The sequence below is a fragment of the Heptranchias perlo genome, chromosome 12 (genome assembly GCF_035084215.1).
Source record: "Heptranchias perlo isolate sHepPer1 chromosome 12, sHepPer1.hap1, whole genome shotgun sequence".
Taxonomy (NCBI): Eukaryota; Metazoa; Chordata; class Chondrichthyes; order Hexanchiformes; family Hexanchidae; genus Heptranchias; species Heptranchias perlo.
The window spans coordinates 50,696,019-50,718,165 of record NC_090336.1 but is presented as its reverse complement, the minus strand read 5'-3'; the positions used below and the strand labels follow the sequence as shown (position 1 = coordinate 50,718,165).

The following is a 22,147-nucleotide window of genomic DNA, read 5'->3' as shown; positions in this document are numbered from 1 at the left end:
TGAGGACCACTGTTATATCAACACAGGTCAGCTCTATCTCTGCCACTAGCTATGCCTAACAACCTAGCAGCAGTTTACCAATAATCTAACATTTCAAAATAAGGCAAAACTCTCCAGATTGTCATCTGTCCAGTCTCTCTCCCCATTATGGTACAAATAGAAGATGCTTCTTTGGGACCCATGAAAATGTTTTACTGCAGTCTTGAGTGACAGTGTTAATACTCTTGAGGAAAGCAAGAAGCAGCACCTAGTACTGGTAGCATTTGCCCACTACCTGGAATCATAATGACATCCTGCTACTTAATTTCATCAGTCCAGACAAGGCCAGTCAAAAATAGCACTGAGAGAGTTCAAAGGAAGTGAACATGGAATTAAAGCATGGTGGCTAACACATTCTAGTTAGATGAGGGTGAGGGTCAGATTTGAGGTAGGCAGATATAGATTACTAGCAATATCTCAATCAAGGACTTCTTCCTGACTCCATCAATATTACTATCTGAGAGTCTAGCACAACTTCCACATCTAAATATTAAAATATCTTGCATAGGGTGTGCACTTCCTGTCCAGACATCATACTTCTTGTTGTTATGACTTTTAATCAGGTTTGAGTCAGCATTTACCATTGTAAATTGTTATGTCAACATTTCCCATTTAAGTTTGCTATGTGAACTGTCACAATTTAATTGCAGGCTCTGGCCACTAGGTGGCTCTATGGAGCAAATACTGAAGACTGTTTCCCAACTCTGTTGTCATTTTGTATATTTTAAAAAAACTTGTATCCCACAACTGACCTTAGGTAACTTACTAGTTTTAAAAATATTTTTAATTGGCAGACATCCATGCAGAGTTCAATAAACAAATAAAGTGATACATTTCTAAAGCAAAATATCTTATCACTATTTTTGTTCTCTGTTGGAAACAACTACTGTCTTTTTTATTTGTTTCATCTTTCAAATATTGCCTGCAGCACAAAAGAATGGAAAAATACATACAGTGCTTATTTGTTGCAGCGAGATGCATCTATGGGAGTCTTTTCACTTTGTAAGGGTATTTCTCATTCCTTTCTCTGGAGTTTATTAATTTTCTCCATTTCTCTTTATATCTTTTATTTTTCTATTTTAGCCTATTTACTCCCTATCTGCTCCTCTTCCAATGTCAGTGTCTTCTCTCCTTCTCTATGACTTTCATCTTACTTTCTCTTACTCCCATCTGTGTATTTTCCCCTCTCTTTTTTTGTCCTTTTTTTTGCCCATCCTCTCGCCACCCAGGACGAATTCCTGCAAATACCCGATCACTGGGAACGAAAGAAACAGCTGGAAAGATCTTTGAGTAAGTTTCACCTTTCCATATTTTCTGTTGTGGTAAAGTTCTCTTTAAATAACTAATTGTCCTGAATTTGTATCATCCCAGTAATAGCTCCAAGCATGTACCCAGGGTTCATGACCCCTCCCACCTCATCAGGCCCTACTCCACCCTTTGAGGAAAGCTCCGGAAATTCTGGGACAACATAAAACCATTACAGACCCACTGTAATGGGCCTTTGCCCCTTTTACCCAATCTTTGCGTCTGGGGAATAGATGTTCCTTGGGCCTGACGTCAGGAAAATCACTGTAGCCACGACAGGAAACTGTAACTGGTGGAAATCTTTAGCAAGGGGAGGATATCTTGAAAATATGCCACACTATGTAAGCATATGTGTGCTTCCTGCAAGCTCAGAAATCAAAAGGAGTGCTAAGTACTCTACTATGGGTAACATAGCCTTGGCTGCATGTTCTATCTATATCACACACCTGGTTAAATGTTCTCCTATATCTTCTTGATATCAGTGGTATTATTTCAAAATTTATACAAAAGATATGTTTATAAGGTTTTACCAGGCATTATACAACATTAAAATGAGTTTCACTCGTTCCCTCACTGTTATCTTACTGGTGATTTATTCTTTTTTATACTCATGACAAAAACTGCCTAACCCTCCAGCTGGTTAGCTTTACCATAGAATCATAGAAAAGATACAGCACAGAAGGGGGCCATTTGGCCCATCGTGTCCGCGCCGGCTCGAAGAACAACCAGGTGCCCATTCTAATCCCACCTTCCAGCACCCAGTCCATAGCCCTGCAGCTTACAGCACTTTAGGTGCAGGTCCAGGTACTTTTAAAAAGAGTTGAGGGTCCTTGCCTCTACCACCAATTCAGGCAGCAGATTCCATACACCCAGCATCCTCTGGGTAAAAAAGTTTTTCCTCATGTCCCCTCTAATCCTTCTGCCAATCAGCTTAAATCTGTGTCCTCTAGTTCTTGAACTCTCTGCTAGGGGAAACAGGTACTTCCTGTCTACTCTATCTAGGCCCCTCATGGTTTTGTACACCTCAATTGAGTCTCCCCTCAGCCTCCTCTGCTCCAATGAAAAAATTCCAGCCTATCCAATCTCTCCTCGTAGCTGCAATTTCCAAGCCCTGGCAACATTCTTGTAAATCTTCTCTGCACTCTCTCCAGACCAATTACATCCATCCTGTAATGTGGTGACCAGAACTGCACACAATACTCCAGCTGTGGCCTTACCAGCTTTTTATACTGTTCCATCATTACATCCCTGCTTTTGTATTCTATATCTCGGCTAATAACGGAGAGCATTCCATATGCCTTCTTCACAACCTTATCTAGCTGTACTGCCACCTTCAGGGACCTGTGCACATGCACTTCAAGGTCTCTCACTTCCTCCACCCATCTCAATATATTCCCGTTTACTGCGTATTCTCTTTTACTGTTTGCCCTCCCTAAGTGCATTACCTCACACTTCTCTGGGTTGAATTCCATTTGCCACTTTTCCGCCCACTCCACCAACCCATTGATATCTTCTTGGAGTCCACAGCTATCCTCTTCACTATCAACTACACAGCCAATTTTTGTGTCATCTGCAAATTTGCCAATCATGCCCCCACATTCAAGCCCAAATCATTAATATATACCACAAACAGCAAGGGACTTAACACTGAGCCCTGTGCCACAACACTGGAAATGGATTTCCATTCGCAAAGACATCCATCGACTTTTACCCTTTGTTTCCTGTTACTGAGCCAATTTTGCATCCAATTCACCACATTTCCCTGTATCCCATGGGCTTTTACCTTTCTGACCAGTCTGCCATGTGGGACCTTGTCAAATCCCTTACTAGAATCCACGTAGACAACATCCACTGCACTATTCTCATCAATCCTCCTCGTCACTTCCTCAAAGAATTCAATCAGATATGTAAGGCATGACCTTCCCTGAACAAATCCATGATTAAACCATGCCTTTCCAAGTGACAGTTTATCCTATCTCTCAGTATTGATTCTAATAGTTTGCCCACCACCGAGGTAAGACTGATCGGCCTATAATTGTTCGGCCTTTCCCTCGTACCTTTTTTAAACAATGGTGCTACGTTTTCAGTCTTCCAGTCCTCCGGTACCTCCCCTGTATCTAGTGAGGATTGGAAAATGATCCTCAGAGCATCTGCTATTTCCTCCCTGGCTTCCTTCAATAGCCTAGAAAACAATCCATCCGGTCTTGGTAACTTATCAACTTTCAAGGATTCCAGTCCCTCTAGTACTTCCTCTCTCGTAATGTTTACCTTATCTAATATTTCACATCTCTCCTCTTTAACTACTATGTCCGGATCATCCCTTTCCTTTGTGAATATGGAGACAAAATATTCATTTAAAACCCTACCCACATCCTCTGCTTCAACACACAAGTTACCCTTATCATCCCTGATAGGTCCCACCTTTTCCTTAGCTATCCTCTTGTTCTTAATGTACTGATAAACCATCTTTGGGTTTTCTTCAATCTTACTAGCTAATATTTTTTCATGCCCTCTCTTTACTTTCCTTATTTACATCATCCCTGTACTTTCTATACTCCTCTAGGCTTTCTGCAGTATTTGGTTTTCTGTGACAGTCATAAGCTTTCTTTTACTGCTTTATCTTGCCCCGTTTACTTCAAGACAACCAGGGGGCTCCAAATTTGGCAGTGCCACCCTTTTTCTTTGAGGGGACGTATCTGCATTGTACCCGTAGAATTTCACCTTTTAGTGCCTCCCACTGGCTTGCCACTGATTTCTCCTCAAGTAGTTGTGTCCAGTCCACTTCTGCCAAATCACCCCTTAGTTCTGTAAAATTTGTCTTCCCCCAATTTAAAACATTTACTCCTGATTTAAACTCTGTCCTTTTCCATAATAATGCTAAAAACAAATGAATTGTGGTCACTATCCCCAATTTGGTCACCCACTGTCACTTCACCCACTTGCCCATCTTCATTTCCTAGGACTAAATCTAGAATTGCATCCCCTGTTGTTGGGCTTGTCACGTACTGGCTAAAAAAGTTCTCCTCGACACCGATCAAGAATTTTGCGCCCTCTGTGCCCCTCGCACTGTTTGAATCCCAGTTGATGTTAGGGTAGTTGAAGTCCCCTACTATTATTGCCCTCCTATTTTTGCACTCAGAAATTTGCCTACATATTTGTTCTTCTATCGCCCTTTCGCTATTCGGGGGTCTATGGTTTTTTTTCTCATTCGTTCATGGGATGGGGGCGTCGCTGGCAAGGCTGGCATTTATTGCCCATCCCTAATTTCCCTTGAGAAGGTGGTGGTGAGCCGCCATCTTGAACCGCTGCAGTCCGTGTGGTGAAGGTTCTCCCACAGTGCTGTTAGGAAGGGAGTTCCAGGATTTTGACCCAGCGACGATATATTTCCAAGTCGGGATGGTGTGTGACTTGGAGGGGAACGTGCAGGTAGTGTTGTTCCCATGTACCTGCTGCTCTTGTCCTTCTAGGTGGTAGAGGTCGCGGGTTTGGGAGGTGCTGTCGAAGAAGCCTTGGCGAGTTGCTGCAGTGCATCCTGTGGATGGTTCACACTGCAGCCACTGTACGCCAGTGGTGAAGGGAGTGAATGTTTAGGGTGGTGGATGGGGTGCCAATCAAGCAGGCTGCTTTGTCCTGGATGGTGTCGAGCTTCTTGAGTGTTGTTGGAACTGCACTCATCCAGGCAAGTGGAGAGTATTCCATCACACTCCTGACTTGTGCCTTGTAGATGGTGGAAAGGATTTGGGGAGTCAGGAGGTGAGTCACTCGCTGCAGAATACCCGGCCTCTGACCTGCTCTTGTAGCCACAGTATTTATATGGCTGGTCCAGTTAAGTTTCTGGTCAATGGTGACCCCCAGGATGTTGATGGTGGGGGATTCGGCGATGGTAATGCCATTGAATGTCAAGGGGAGGTGGTTAGACACTCTCTTGTTGGAGATGGTCATTGCCTGGCACGAATGTTACTTGCCACTTATGAGCCCAAGCCTGGATGTTGTTCAGGTCTTGTTGCATTCGGGCTCGGACTGCTTCATTATCTGAGGGGTTGTGAATGGAACTGAACATTGTGCAATCATCAGCGAACATCCCCATTTCTGACCTTACGATGGAGGGAAGGTCATTGATGAAGCAGCTGAAGATGGTTCGGCCTAGGACATTGCCCTGAGGAACTCCTGCAGCAATGTCCTGGGGCTGAGATGATTGGCCTCCAACAACCACTACCATCTTCCTTTGTGCTAGGTATGACTCCAGCCACTGGAGAGTTTTCCCCCTGATTTCCATTGACTTCAATTTTACTAGGGCTCCTTTGGTGCCACACTCGGTCAAATGCTGTCTTGATGTCAAGGGCAATCACTCTCACCTCACTTCTGGAATTCAGCTCTTTTGTCCATGTTTGGACCAAAGCTGTAATGTGGTGTGGAGCAGAGTGGTCCTGGCGGAACCCAAACTGAGCATCGGTGTGCAGGTTATTGGTGAGTAAGTGCCACTTGATAGCACTGTTGACGACACCTTCCATCACTTTGCTGATGATTGAGAGTAGACTGATGGGGCGGTAATTGGCTACACTCCTAGTAGTGTGACTGCCCCTTTTTTATTTCTTAGCTCAACCCATATCGCCTCAATTGATGATCCATTTAGCATATCATCCCTTCTCACAACTGTAATTGATTCTTCAACCAATAATGCTACCCCCCCCCCTCCTTTTTTTTTAGAAATCACCCGCACTATCCTGCCTGAAAACTCTATATCCAGGGATATTGAGCTGCCAATTATCCCCCTCTTTAAGCCAGGTTTCTGTTATTGCAATGATATCATGCTGCCATGTGTCTGTCTGTGCCCTTAGCTCATCTGCTTTGTTTGTAATACTCCTTGCATTGAAGTATATACCCTTTAACCCCGTCAAATTCCTGTGCTGAACGCTATTTAACCTTTGCTTCTTTTGCCTTTCTGAGTCGCTAACTACGTCACTAACTGCTTTTCTACTTCCCGTTTCCTGATCTGAATTTGTCCTATCTGTAGGATCTTTGGTTCCCATCCCCCTGCCATACTAGTTTAAACCCTCTCCAACAGAACTAGCAAATGCCCCCATGAGGATATTGGTCCCGATTCTGCTTGGGTGCAACCCGTCCAGCTTGTACAGGTACCACCTTTCCCAGAATCGGTCCCAATGCCGTAGGAATTTAAACCTCTCCCTCCTACACCATCTCTCAAGCCATGCATTCATCTGGTCTATTCTCCTACTTCTGTTCTCGCTAGCATGTGGCACTGGGAGTAATCCTGAGATTACTACCTTAGAAGTCCTGCTTTTTAATTTATTTCCTAACTCCCTATATTCTGCTTGCAGGACCTCATCCCTTTTTTTTAAACCGATGTTGTCGGTACCGATATGGACCATGACCTCTGGCTGTTCACCCTCCCCCTTCAGAATGTCCTGCAGCCGCTCCGTGACATCCTTGACCCTAACACCTGGGAGGCAACATACCATCCTGGAATCACGTCTGCGGCCGCAGAAACGCCTATCTGTTCCCCTTACGATGGAATCCCCTATCACTATTGCTCTCCCATTCTTTTTCCTCCCCTCCTGAGCAGCTGAGTCACTCGTGGTGCCACGGCCTTGGCTCTGGCTGCATTCCCCTGATAAGCCATTTCCCCCCAACAATACCCAAAGCGGAATATCTGTTTGAGAGAGAGATGGCCCCAGGGGACTCCTGCTCTACCTGCCTAGTCCTTTAACCCTGCCTGGCGGTCACCCATTTCCTTTCTGCCTGCGTAATCTTTACCTGCGGTATGACCACCTCACTGAACGTGCTAGCCACGATAATCTCAGCATTGCGGATGCTCCACAGCGAATCCACCCGCAGCTCCAGCTCCGAAATGTGGTTAGCCAGTAGCTGCAGCTGGACACACTTCCTGCACACATGGTCGCCAGAGACACCGGTAGTGTCCAGACTTCCCACATAGCGCAGGAGGAGCATATCACAGGTGCGAGCTCTGCTGCCATGACTTGCCTTAGATTAGCTCGTTAGTTACTCCCTTTAAGGTGTTGACCGGAGGTCACCGGTTACGGTTACTGGCTTAGTACAAAGAGGAGAAGAGTCAATTCTCTCTTAACTCTCAATTTGCTTTATTTGAGTCGTTAGATCATATACCTATAGCTTATACGTCTGGTTAGATATAGACATGCAGTTTGCACCAGGTTATACAGTTTTATACCCAAACTAGGATCTAAACACACACCCATTAGTTTTCTCTGACACTCCCTGAGTGGTCACAGAATATAAAGGATAATACCCGAAAAGGAGAGCTGACACTGGCCAGGCGTTCCGTTCTCTCTCTCTTTTGAGATCCTCTCCACGTCCCTGAGGTAGGTTCTTCCACTTCCACGATGGTTGGTCTCCGGAATCTTCGCTCTGGCTCCACGCCCCAGATTCTCTCTTATTCCGAATCTTATCTCTTCCAACTGTGTTCTCTCTCTCTCCCGTTGGTTTAGGCATGCTCGCCTAGTCTGTGCCTTCACCTCATTGGCTCTGTCCCAAGGACTTAGGTAGCATTACCTTATTACTCCTTTTCTAAATAAGGACTTGTGTCTTATCATATCTCCTTTGTCTTTCACAAAACTTAGCTAATTCAAACCAGTTCCAGCCAGCTCAGGCCAGCGACTGAACTCAGGTTACTTCAGTTCAAAAGTTGCTTTTGCCTGAGTGTCAGCAGCTGGGAATCTCAGGTTACTGCAGCCCCTGGCCAACAAAGGAGTTTACTCCTTTAAATTACTCTTAATTTAGAGAATGTTAACTACACTAGAGACCTTGATTCACTAAAAAACACTACTTGCTATAACTAAATTAAGTTTCATTTAAAAAAAAAATGTAGTTATAAGCTATGTTATTTAGCCCACAGTTTTTTTTTAAATTCATTCATGGGATGTGGGCGTCACTGGCAAGGCCAGCATTTATTGCCCATCCTTAATTGCCCTTGAGAAGGTGGTGGTGAGCCTAAGCAGGAAGGAAACAGAAGAGATACTCACCACCAACCACCTACCTTACCTGTGATGTGGAGATGCCGGTGATGGACTGGGGTTGACAAATGTAAGGAATCTTACAACACCAGGTTATAGTCCAACTGTTTTATTTGAAAATCACAAGCTTTCGGAGGCTTTCTCCTTCGTCCTTCTCCTTCGTCACCTGACGAAGGAGAAAGCCTCCGAAAGCTTGTGATTTTCAAATAAAACATTTGGACTATAACCTGGTGTTGTAAGATTCCTTACATTTACCTTACCTGTGACATCACACTGCAGTTTTGTTTTGTTTTGTTGTTGCTGTGACCCACTCTCGGTACACTCCTCTCTGCTCTGCTGACGAATCAAATGCACCTCACCCCTTACTGCACCAAATGCCCTCACTCACCAAATTCCCAGTTTATAGACTCTACCGAAACCAGACTCCATCAGTAGTAGTAGTAGTAGTTGCTGCATGCTCCCTCACTCCATGCATTAGCAAAACCCTTCTGAATTTATGCTAGCTCGAATGCCAATCACCTGAGTCAGCCCCAGCTGACATTAGATTACCAGTTCTAACCAGTCACCTAATTAATTAGGTGACCAACTGCCACTTCAGGCTGCTTGTTTACCACTAACTGAAAACTGCAAGTTAAGATTAAATTTAGGTTAAATGCTTGATACCAAACTTAGTTAAATTTTAGATAAAGATCAACCCTTTAGTCCTACTGTTAAAGATAATCAAGAAAAGGGATGTAGTCTGTTTGTATCCTCTACCAGTCACCCAATAGGGATTTCTTTTTAAAGATTAGCCTTTTGTAATATCGTAAAACATTAAATAATTATTGTTTTTTGGAAAAATAATTGCTTGCTTTGGGCAATATTTTCTTTCTACCTCACTTTTTTTAAGTGACACTTATCCTTCAGCTTTTCTCTGAAGTTATTGAAAACCGCCAGTGTTCCACTGTGAGTGACATGATTGAATAAAAAATGTCACCACCAGATACAATTATTTCATCATCCAGAAGCTGGGGGATTGGTCTCCTGCTTGAACAGTGACCTGTAAGGTTTCATTTGATCGATTTTCCCACAGCAGGTTAATGAATCTTACATTGTATTATACCTCAGCAATGGAGTTATTGCTAAATCTCTTTCCCTTCTGCATGTGACAGCACATAACTCTCACTTTGAAGTCAAAGTGCTCATTCAGCACAAATCATAACCTGAAAGTTATAACATGAAAGTATTTCCTTAAATACAAGCAATATTGACAACAGATAATAATACAAGGTTAAGAACAAAATTAGCAAAATAATTATTGTCCAACCTGGGTTGTATTATAAACAGGATCTTTAACCTCCTTTCTTCCCTAGAGAGAAAATTAAGAAGGTTTAAAATATGGTTTAAACGGAAACTGGGTGGCACATTGGGACAAATACATACTGCTTTCACCTATGAAGTCTGAATTCTACTCAAGTCTAGGTCGGCGGACAAGAGTGGAAATCTTATTGCTGGTTGTAAGGAACTTAGTTTTGGAAGTCAAAACCAAGCTCCTAGTCACTGAGATTGCACAGTACAAGCCTATAACTAGAATTAAACATTAATTGGCTGTCTCAGTTTTGACACACAATAATGTAAGATCCCACAATAACGTGAAACCCCCATGTACAAAAAAGGGAGACTCCCATTGACACAAAATGTGAAACCCCCAAATATCAGACCCCTGTACAAACAAAAATCAGAGCCCTATGCACACACAAATTAAGACCCTTGTGCACACAAAAAGCGAGACCCCCCCCGCCCCACATACACAATAAGGCAAGGACCCCCTCTCCATTCTCCCCCTCTCATTAAAAACTTGTTGCATTTGCCTTTATCTTTATTTTGGGAATGCAGCAGTTCTTAGAAACAGCTATTAAACAGTTTGGAACTCCAGACTGACTGATTGACATTTCACCCTTTACCATTAACATCACATTTCACTTGAGCTCATCAGATTCTTCACATTTACATAAACACGTGAGTGGGGTTTGTTCGATTTTTATATTGATGACCATCTGTTCAGAGATTGTGCATTCATATACTTAGAATGCTATGTTAAATTATCGGCAAGGCAAGCACATCTCGAATCAAAGATCATAGTGAAAAAAATACAGAATTTCATATGGATCAATGCACCTTTTGTTTGAAATTTCAATGTAGGCTTCTCTGGAAGAGCCAAGAATTATAGCCCTGACTTTGATTCTTATAAACTAGGAGTGTTTTCATAGGCAATAAAAAAGGCATCTGAAATTTAAACCACCACAGCTCCCAAGAGAAAAACAAAATGAAGGTTACAAGTTCCTAGAGTTGGGAGAACTAGAATGAGACAAAAACTGGATCATAGTCAGACAAGTGGAAAACTATGCAGCTTTGTTATCTTGATAGCTTCAGGTAATAGTGACCACTGGACTCTGACATATATACAATTTGAAGATTCCTGTGTTTTTCCAAAATGGAACTAATATCAGAAATAATTTAAGCAACTCTCCTGGCCCATGCAAAAAGACGGGCAGTGATATCAGTGTGGACTAAAGAAGCCACTGCACACATTCATATTTCCAAACCAGAGTTTTTCATATCACACAATGACACTGTCATTTCAAATATCTGTTCAGTGAGCTACACTCAAAAAATCTGCATATATTAAGCACAAGACAGTCTGCAAGTCACAGAGCGGAAACTGAAAATAGCAAAACAGGAGAGGTACAGTGAAGTGAGATTATCTGTAGATCTGACTCCATATTTGCTACTGAAACAAGTGCTTCACAAGCACTGCATGCTACGTACTGCCTCAGTGGATCATCAATCAAGCTTTCATGTGGAAAACAGTGGCCAGTAAGCTTTAGTTTTAAAGCTGCTACATATTCTGCTGAATTTAGTTTCAAGTATTTTAGTTTGTTTCACAACGATGACATTGAAAATTGATATGTCCTTCTATTGGTCACACTATATTCTCACTAACTGTGACTTCTGATTAATATTGGAATATAATGCCTGCGGCATTATGTACCAGATATTAATCCTGGGTCTCTGACACCCAAGAAAATTAGTGCAAACCTGTGAAATAATTAACAGAATGACTGAAACGATACAGGGAATGAAGTGAAAATAATTACTGAATAATGTCAGAATGTAGAAAGTAATTCCCATAATACAAGCTTCGGGGTTTAAAATATCAGGAGTTTAAAAATATATCCCACTGTTCCCAGGTTAGTTGTTTTATTTATACCATACAGGTTACTATCATGCTGTAATTTGAAAAAAAAGCTATAAATTGCTAGTGGTTCAAGTGGCCCTGGGTACACAAGACCCCATCATTTTTAGGTCACAAACCATCTGAACAAAACCTATTTCTGGGGAGTGCATGTGTAGTTTAACATATATTTATACTGTATGTAAAGTGCCTTAGGGTGTTTTCTATGTTAAAGTCCTATATCAATGCAGGTAATTATTGAAAAACTGTGCTCCTTTACAGTTCAGCAGATATGAAATATTAAGCAGAGTACTGATTAAAGACTGTCACCAAGAGTTTTCAGCTGCTAGCCATGTGAGCATGAGATGAAAAATGTATGCATACAAAATGTTCTTAGATCAGACCTGTGGGTTAATATGCCTTTAGCGTACTCCATTTATCACACAAGAACTCCTTATAATTAGAAATATATGGCCTTTCTGTTGGTAACGACTAAACACGTGGTAAATAGTCACACTGTAACATTATCATTAATGGTATTATAAAGCAGCTTGTTTTAACACTGGCTTAATGCCTTCACAATAAATGATTTAGTGAGGGGAAATGGAGCTGGAGGACATGCTGTCAAGGAAAGTGATGACTCACCAACATCTCTCAGGACCTAAGGTCTAATGGGGATATAAGGAATAAAGCACAAGCATCACTTTAAGGTATTGCCATGGCAACACAGCAGAACCAATATAATCTAATATTACAACACAGCAAGATCTTTATGCCTTAAAAACCATTGATAAATCATAAGAACAGCTTTTCTACAAATTTACTCATTCTGGCCAATTCTCCTGAGCATAGTGTAGTAAGTAAAAATTAGTGGGAGTTAAATTGTATTCCGGGCACAGGGGTTGTGGTGCACGGATAACCCGTGCCCAGTGTTACCGATGCAGGCAGCACGCAAGATTCGTGCTGCATCCTCATTTCCATGATTTCCACATGCAGCCAGTGCTACCCATGCCATTGAGTGGCTGCACGCACCAGCAGGAGGCCCGATATGGGGCGTGGCCAGCATTAGGTAAAGACAGCCTGCATTTCTTAAAGGGGATGGAAGCAGTGCAGGATGACAGGCAGAATGGCTGGAGCGGCAAGAGAACGTGCCCCAAGATTCTCCGACAGCGCAACAGAGGCTTTAGTGGAGGGAGTGCAGAAATGGAGAGCCATTCTGTACCCATAGGGTGGCAGAAGACCCTCCATACTCCAGCTGCGGAGGCAGTGGGAGGAAGTGGCCCTGGAGGTGAATGGCAGGAGTATAGCACCACGCACATGGATACAGAGCCGGAAAAAGTTCAATAATTTGACACGAGTGGTCAAGGTGAGTGAATGCAAGTGCCGAGTGGCACATCCTACCAACTGCACCACTGCTCCACACTCGACACCCCCCTCACCTACCCACCGACAAACATTGCCCATCCGTACGTAACGCTGCACTTCAGATGCTGCATCTCACCCTCACATAGTAGCACACTTGCAATCCACACAGCCACCACTTACAGGTCACGCACACTGTCAGCTATTCGACCATGAGAGATGCATCACCCAAACACATTGCAGGACACTCACTGACACACTTCCCTCTGTCTTTCAGGAGAAGGTGGTGCATAACAGCCGGCAGACTGAAAGACCCAAGGGAGGACAGGCATGCCTACACGTCCTCACCCCCCGGAGGAGGCCGTGCTGCGCATCATTGGGCGGAATGTCACTGCGGCCATGGCCACTGGCGGTGCTGGAGGTCCCGATGATGGGGGTCTCTGCATACCTAATCCTCCTCGTTTCCCACATCTCCCTCATCCCACAATCTTTTCTGATGCACATGCTGCAGATGGTGTCAGCATGCACATGTCACTTGCTCCTGTCCCAGCTTCACAACTCAACCCGTCTCCCTTTGTCATTGCAGATACCCAAGAACTGGAGCTGGCACCGTCCGAGGTAGTGGAGGAGGAGGAGGACACCGATAACGCAGCCACACCGTCACTCGATCTGACACTCGCATCCACCAGCTCAGATACTGACACTGCGCGTCCTTTAGAGGCTAGGTCACAGGAGGGATCTGCTCGTGGGGAGACATCGGGCACAAGTGCACAGGAGCCGGGGTGGGGGGAACGGATTCCACAGGTGCCTGCTCACCGGAGGGCGAGGCTGCACAATGGTTCTGCTGCCGAGGCGTCAGATGATGACTTCGATGGGCCAGGCTACAGAAGAAGGCTGATGGGCGTACACCACCAAATGCTTGGTGCACTGGAAAGTCTGGCAGAAAGCCTGCGCACAATGTCAAGGGGCATGGAGGAGTCCACCTTGAACTTGGCGCAGGGCTTTGCGCAAAACTTGACGCCCATCCGTAACTACACAGAACAGATAGTCACCTCCATCAGCACACGTTTAGAACCCACCATGTTGCAGAGACTGATGTCGGGTCTCCATTACAACACAAATACATGTCATCAAAGGTCTGCATGTTTCGATTGAAGCTCAGATAGCTGCTATGGCAGCTCAGACTGATGCTGTGGCAGCCCAGACAACTGCTGTGGCAGGTCACACTGCTGCTTTGGAAGCGCAGACTGCTGCTATCCTGGCCTTGGGTACTGCTATGGAACGGGGCTTCCAGGGCATCACAGCACTCCAGCAATCCATTCTCTAGCTGATCACTGGGAGTGCTGAGGCGCCGACCCGTGCGAGTGGCAGTGGCACCACGTCAGTCGAACCTGCCGTCCTCTCTTCAGATGACAGCATTCCTGCACCCACCCCTGCCACTCGGCCAGTGCCCTTGCTGTTGGCTGTCAGCCAGTCAGGCCAGATTGCTGCAGCCCATGCCGAGATGGTGCAATCTGAAGCCGGGCTCTCCCAGCCCAGAGCTGCTCGAGGTCGCCCTCCAAGGCTATCGGCACGCTTCTCAATTGAAGGCCAGCAGCCTTCCCCCAACCATGCTCCAGCCATTGGGGATGCACCTCATAAGAGCAGTAGGAAAGGAAAAGGCATAGTGAGGGAATGCACAAGGTTGAATCTTCTAATGTTTGCTGCTTGAATAAATGTGTTATGTTATAAATTTGGATTTGAAGTTGCAATTGGTGGTGTTTTTTATTTATACGATGAGCTGCAGGAGGAAGCAATGTGTAATCATAAGGAGAATGATTTGATGGTCATTTGGGAGAGGAAAGGTGGGGAGTCTAGGACTGTTGGTGACTTGGGAGGTGTCTTTGAGGTTAGTGATATCACTCATGAATAAGATGAGCACACAGAGCCCTGGCGGACAGGGCCTGTGCATCTTGTTGCCTCCTTGCATCTTCCTCCACTTCCTCCCCCAACTCCTCCCCCTCCTCCTCCACCACTTCCTCCTCATCCTCCTCTTCCTCTGCCTCTGGCTCAGGGTCTTACTGCATAGGCGATAGTAAGCGCTGTTCCCTCATAAGGGCGAGGTTGTGCAGCTTGCAGCATACCATGATAAATCAGCGGAGTGCTCCAGGGCTCCACCAGAACAATCCAGGCAGCGGAAGCGTTGCTTTAGGAGGCCTACAGAGTACTCGACGACGTTCCATGTGGCTGCATCGCTCTCTTTGTATGCCTGCTCTGTATGTGTGCGTGTGCCGGACCGGGGTCATGAGCCACTTCATAAGGGGCTAGTCCTTGTCACCCAATTGTCAGCCTTCGACTTGCTGAGCCAGTGCAAACATAGTTGGGACATTGGACTGCTGCATCATGAAGGCGACATGACCGCTGCCAGGGTAGCAGGCGTTGACCTGCATGATGCGCTGTGTATGGTCGCAGACCAGCTGCACATTGTGGGAGTGGAACCCCTTTCTGTTCATAAAGAATGGCCGAGTTGAGATGTGGAGCACGCATGGTATTATGCATGCAGTCAATGGCACCCTGCACCATAGGGAAGCCTACAATGCGAGCAAACCCTCGTGCTCACTCGCTCTGCTTCTCTCTGTCAAGTGCGAATGTGATGAACCTGTTGCGCAGCTGGTACAGTGCTGCCATGACCTCCCTTATGCAGCAGTGCACTGCGAACTGCGAGATGTTACAAATATCGCCAGCAGAGGCCTGAAAGGATCTGGAGCCGTAAAAGTTCGCGGTTGCCTTGATAGCCACAGGCAATGCTGTCGTTGCCCTGCTCTGAGGCTGCAGTTGTGGCTGCAGCAGTTGGCATATCTCCATCACAACCTCTTTGGTGAACCGCAGCCATCAGATGCACTGATCTTCGCTCATGTTGAGTTAAGAGTATTGTTCCATGAAGGTCCTCATAGGATATGGCCTACTGCTCAGTGCCCTGCGCCTCCTCCTCCTCCCTCTCCTCGCAGCGTGACCCGCTCTGCGCAGCCTTCCAGTTGTGTCCAATGCCCAGCGGGAGCCCTAGCAGGCCACCCCTGGTTGCCAGGAATCTTGTTCAGCACACTGTTGTAAATGACACCAACAGTATTGCAGGACCTGCCTAACCAATCTTTATATACCTTAGCAACTCTATCCAAATATAGGAAGCTTCAATAAACACGTACAATTATACCAGCAGCCAGAAGCAATAATCCAGCCACTAACCTGCAAAACCTGCATGATTCCTTTAAATAGCGCTGGTGGGGGGGGTCCTCCAGGCTGTCTAAGACATGTTCAGCTGTTCGTGGTTAAGAAAGTTCATTGGCTGGAGTTTTGAGTGCCAAGATGGTGTCTATCCCTTTTAATCAGCGTTGCACACTGATCTAACGCATACTCTCCCTATTTTACATGATGCTGTCGCTCGTTATCTGTGCGTGCACAAATGCCTTTATCAAAATGGCGTCCAGTGCACGTCATACTAGAAGCGTGCACGCGCATTCCAGACACCATTTTGGGACCTTAGGAGGCAGCATAGCGCCTGAAAAACGGGCGCTACATGGCCCAATTTCTAGCTCACTGTCATTTTAACATGATCCAGGTTTACAACTATGATTATTTATTTTACAGTCTTGAGAGTTTCCTGTAAAAGATTTGGATCAGAACTAAAGAAATTAATTTTGATTTATTGACTGCATGCTGTGGCAAAATTAATTTTCATAATGATATACAGGACTATGCTTTGTTTCCATGACAATAAATCCCTTTAGATTGGAAACATACATGCTCATATTTGAAGAGTAAGTGTCCATTTTATTCAAATATCCCAAGCTTTCTTCTCCGCTATTTTATTTACTTAAAATCTAAGCCCAGCGTTAGAACAAAACAAAATGTTCTGTCTTTATTTCATGTGATTTTAAAATAGCTAGGTTCAAAATGGAGGGTGCTGTCTCCTTACTAAGTTATGAAATGGAAGACTCAATTTGCAGGAAAAGATAACAGGTAATCAATACCCTTTGATGGGTGCAAAAAAAGTTTAAAGTTATTAATGTATGGAGCATATCTGATGGAGTTATAATTTCTGGTCTGATCAGGTATGAAGCCCAGTATGAAAAAAGTCACATATGTTAATATTTTGATTGCTTGACTACTTCAAAAGAAATCGCTTGACAGGAAAGAAATTCCACAGGATAAATTTAGCAATTTAGGAATCTATTGTAAAGTATGATCTTGGATTGTCACCACTGTCATGGCCTAAGCTACCATTATTAGCTTGAGAGCTAATTCACTTGTAGCTGACAGAAGATGTCATCTTCCCACAGTTGTACTTTGACAATAAAAGAAAGGAACCATTTATGATCCAGGGACCCTCTTAGGATCATTAATGGTCTATTCACCATTCTAGGGTCTGTAAATCCCTAAAGATTTGTTTTATGCAATTAACATCAGAGATTGTGGGTAGAAAATTCGACTTCAGTCCAAAACGCGCACAAAGTCAGCAAAGTGGCCACCCTACCCACCCAAAGCTGGCGTCGGAAGGCCTGAACCAGTTTCAGGTTAAGGCCTCATTTGAATGCCGCTGGAGAGCTGTAGGTGCCAAACGGACAGCTTACTGGTTCTGAGAGGGAGCGAAATTGGCCAGCTCCCACACTGAGCCAGCCAGCAGATCAGGCAGGGGGCAGTCGAGGGATTGAGTGCGGGCCAGCTGCAGTGCACTGTATTTTTGTGGAGCCAGGAGCAGCACCAATGCTCCTTCTGGCCTCACAAAAATTCTTGCAAAAACAATTCTGGGTACTTTTCTTGAGCGGTCATTAGCAGTCCCTTTAAGAACCACTAGTTAGACCGCTCAACACCTGGTACACATGATAAGAGCACGTGTAGCGCACACTCCACCCATTTGTACCTGAAAATTGCAGTCAGAGTCCTGCCATTGGCATCGACCCCTATTTGCTTAATTAAGCAGCCTCCCGCCTAAAACAGACTAGCATACTGCTTGCCCTTTTACAGACCCACCTGAAAATTGCGCCAGGCGGGCATGGGCATCATTGGAGTGGCTTAAGTGCCCCATCTGATTTTCATCTACCGACTGCCCATTTTTCAGGTGAGAAACAAGCAGCTGGCAGTTGAAAATCACACCTTGTGTTTCCAAGAGCTTTGCCTAGAGGCACTGTAAGAATTTCAGACTCCGTTTCTTTTGTTTCAAGCAGTCAACCCTGTTTATGTGTAATGTAATTTTAGTTATTGTAATATATTAGTATCCGGTGTATCTTTCTGCTTTTAATGTAAGTTTATCTGTAAATAAATCTGAACTATCATATTGGCAATGGAGTAGAGGCATATTACTTTTCTGCCTTCTGAGCTTATAGGAGAACGTGGTTGGCATCCCAAGTCGTCTCCAGTATATGATTTATCCAGGCTGCACTAATCCATGCATGACAGAGAATAAAGATGCATGTTTCAATTCATACGATACTCAGTCTACTTATGGAAACTACAGTCTAGCCCTGAACATGATAAAAGCCCCAGATTTGAAAATAAACTTTTTTTTCTATTTTAAATAAGGGTAGATGGCTGTCTGCATATTATCATATCTGTAATAATATACTAAACATCCAGCCTGAAACTTTCTTAAATATAAATAATGCAAAACAAATAGTGGTACTGATTGTAGCAGCTCAGTGATTTCAATTAAAATAGTTAAAGTTTAAAATGTATTGTATTATTGGTAGAGGAAGCAGAATAATTGTTATGTTGTAATAATGGCAGCATCATGCATGCATCCGTGATAGTCAGCTGGCTCAGGAGATTGGGAGGCAGAGACAGAACCAGGGGTGAGGGAAAGAAAGGACTGGGAGATCACCTGGACAGCAAAAGGAGATCATAAGGGTAGAGCAGGAAGCAAGGAGAGACAGAACAGGCACCAAGACAGAGCCAGGAGATTTGGGGAATAGAGTCAGGCGATAGGAAGCATAACATTGTGAAATCATGGGGATAGAGGAAGGTAACATCAGGTAAAGTCAAGAGTTTACAGGGTTGGAGCTAGGTGATGATGAAACACAGAACTGGGAGTGCATGAATAATGCTAATAGAAAACATTACAAAAACTCCACTGGTGTCATCGAGCTTTGCTCCTGGCGAGCACAGGTTGCCAATTTGGGCATGAAGGCCTGTGCACCCGATGCATTATGCACATTTTGTGGGAAAGACACTGGCAAGCATTTAAAAGGTTGAACTAACAGCAATGCAAGCTTTGTTTGAGGTATGAAAATTATATAAATTGGTCCCAGAGTAAATTTTATGTTTTCTAGCTCCACCCCAGGCACACACTTTGTCCATGCGAAACATACACATGACTATTGCACTCGCTTCACCAGGAGAAGGAGGCTTCTCAATGATGCATATCACTTTCAAAAATTGTTTTATCATTTTCTGTGTTTTTTTGAGTGAGCACATTTTTTGTTGGATTTTGTTCTGGTATTTGGGGGATTGAATTGTGCAACTCTATCCATTATTCTTTGAAAGCCATAAATGAGTAGACTTGATTTATTCTTTTACCTATGTACAAAAATACCAAACATTACTCATGGTCTATTCAAACATACTACTACATTTAAAGTTACTTTAGAAGGCTGTCCCACAGCTCTTGAGCTGCAGTGCAACGTATTTGGCGACGTGCTAATTAATTTTCATTACTCTTTCATCACTGAACTGACATTCCTTGTTCAAAGGAAAATCCTTCTACTGACTGAGATTAGTCCATTAGTTGATTACTATTAATCTGTTCAGGAAAATAAGTCGAATGTTTTTAGTCACAGCAGTTAAATACACATTACATGATGATGAGTAGTCTTTTGCATAATGAAAATTCTGATACAGCACTTTCCTCTGAAGGTAACCCAAATAAAAGTAATAATTTGTAGTAAGTGCCAGCTGTACTGAGAAATAGATCTGTGACCTTTTAACCCTTGAATCTTCTTACAGAATATCCAAGTAACAATTTGCAATAGCTGTGAGTCTATCAGTTTATTGACTCTTAATGGCTTCCAAAGCCACAGTTCATAATCAAACAACTGACATAAATCTTGGTGGGTCTACAGAGAATATTTCAATTACTTTTGGTCCACTGATCGTTTTATGCTCATATAATGACTTTGGGGTATGTATTTTGAAAAATAGTTTCATTGTAATATACTCTATGATTCCTCATTATTTCTTTAATATGAAGCTACTATTGGTTTCCACAGCTGTTGTTTTTTTCCATACTCATTTTGTTGGTTTAGGTTAATTTGGAAAGGTTAATATTTGGAGTACATTTGGTTAATGGCATTCAAATTCAATTACCAAAATAAAGTGGTCCAGCAGTACATGATGTGGAGATGCCGGTGATGGACTGGGGTTGACAATTGTAAACAATTTTACAACACCAAGTTATAGTCCAGCAATTTTATTTTAAATTCACAAGCTTTCGGAGGCTTCCCCCTTCGTCAGGTGAAGGGGGAAGCCTCCGAAAGCTTGTGAATTTAAAATAAAATTGCTGGACTATAACTTGGTGTTGTAAAATTGTTTACAGCAGTACATGGACACTCATTTCACAAATTATTGAATTGAGATCCAATGATGGTCAACACTGCATCCACTTTGCTAGAATGTAGGTGCAATTGATTCGAACAGGTTACAGATACATCATTGCATAGAACATTTGTGGTGAAAGGTAGCAGCCCGGCATGGCCCCTCACTACAACCTGCTGAAAACAAAACTTCCGAGTGTACAGACTTTGTTGTTTAAGTAGTTTCCAGTCTTTGCAAATGTTCTTGTAGCTGTTATACTTCAATTAAGAATTTTAGCTTGCATGTATACATCTGTATGTTCTAACACATTTATTTTTTAAGATGTTGCACTGTCTTATAAGTTAAGAGATCAGTTGTTAAATGTTTATGCATTGTTAATTTCTTAAGATGTGGAGCAGGTCCAACTTCAATGTAGTATTAAATATGAATATTCAAAACCTTCCCCCTTTTATTTTTCTCTTGCTATTTCTACTAAAATGTATGACACATTTGCAGGAAGTCCATTGGGTTCCCAAATGCTTCTCTTGACGTAACACAATAAAATTACAAACAGCAATTTACACAATGTAAGAAAGGCTGAATACTGGGTATTTAACAGGACTAATAAATATTAAAATTCTGCAGTTTTATCTGTAATATTGGGCAGCCAAGTAGCATAGAATATAAAAGGCTTTTCATTTGACATGTTGAAAATTGCTTTGTAGCGACCTTGAACAAGATGGATATACTACTAATAGAAATCAAACATTTCTTATATTCGAGGGCTGGTATTGGCAGTTTATTCTGCTTTACCTTCCCTCGTAACAGCTACATTGGCATGACCTAGTGGGACTGTAACATGAAATCAATAAAAATAGCTTATGGCCGTGGGAGTACATAGCAACTGCCTGTAAAATTTTAAATCAGTGCCATAATGTTGATTATTCAGGCAAAATTAGCAAGGATATTTGTGTTTATTACTTAATTCTTAATTTATGCTCGCTCATTATGTTTGCCTTTCAGTCTTCTACATGCCTAAATAAAAATTAGTCATGGCTTTTTAATCTTTATTGAATTCTGTTCTGTTGTACAACCCATGCTACACCCTTTCATTGATTTTATTGTTAAACAATTATTTTGCATTGCAGATGCTGCACAACAAGCATGTGATGGTGCGTGTAGGAGGGGGATGGGAGACGTTTGAAGGCTACCTGCTGAAGCATGACCCCTGCCGGATGCTGCAGATTTCCAGAGTGGATGGCAAGACCTCTCCAATTCCTAACAAGTCCCCGACGATCAAGGATCTGAGCCCTGATAGTTACCTTGTGGTAGCTGCCCATTATAGAAGCAGAAGAGAGAGTGCAAGTAATAATAGTGGTAACTGAGGAACAAAGTGATTGTCACAGTATTTACTATGCAACTATGTCCACTCTATTATTTTGAGTAGTGATCCAATATATCAAAAACCTGTACCTTAGCTACTTCAGCCTTTTCAAACCAAGCAGGCCAAGAATAATCCAAGCAGCCAATCACCCCAAGATCTCTTTGGGCTTTTTGTACAAGTTTTTGTGAAACCAAAAAGGGGCCAAAAGAATGCAGACTACTACCAGACTGAGGCAAAATGTAATGGCAGTAAATGGACTTTAGAGAAATTGACAGGGATAGTAATGCTTAC

The 22,147-nt window shown here is 43.3% G+C and overlaps 1 protein-coding gene across 1 annotated transcript in view; it reads left to right on the top strand.

Annotated features, from left to right (window-relative positions):
• The window catches only part of LOC137327731 (growth arrest-specific protein 2), a 161,214-nt gene extending 139,311 nt beyond the window's left edge, over positions 1-21,903 (top strand). The window contains exon 7 of the mRNA XM_067993536.1: positions 21,621-21,903. Coding sequence (XP_067849637.1) covers positions 21,621-21,857 — 237 coding nt within the window. The 3' untranslated portion in view covers positions 21,858-21,903. The remainder of the gene's footprint in view (positions 1-21,620) is intronic.
• Positions 21,904-22,147: the final 244 nt, after the last annotated feature.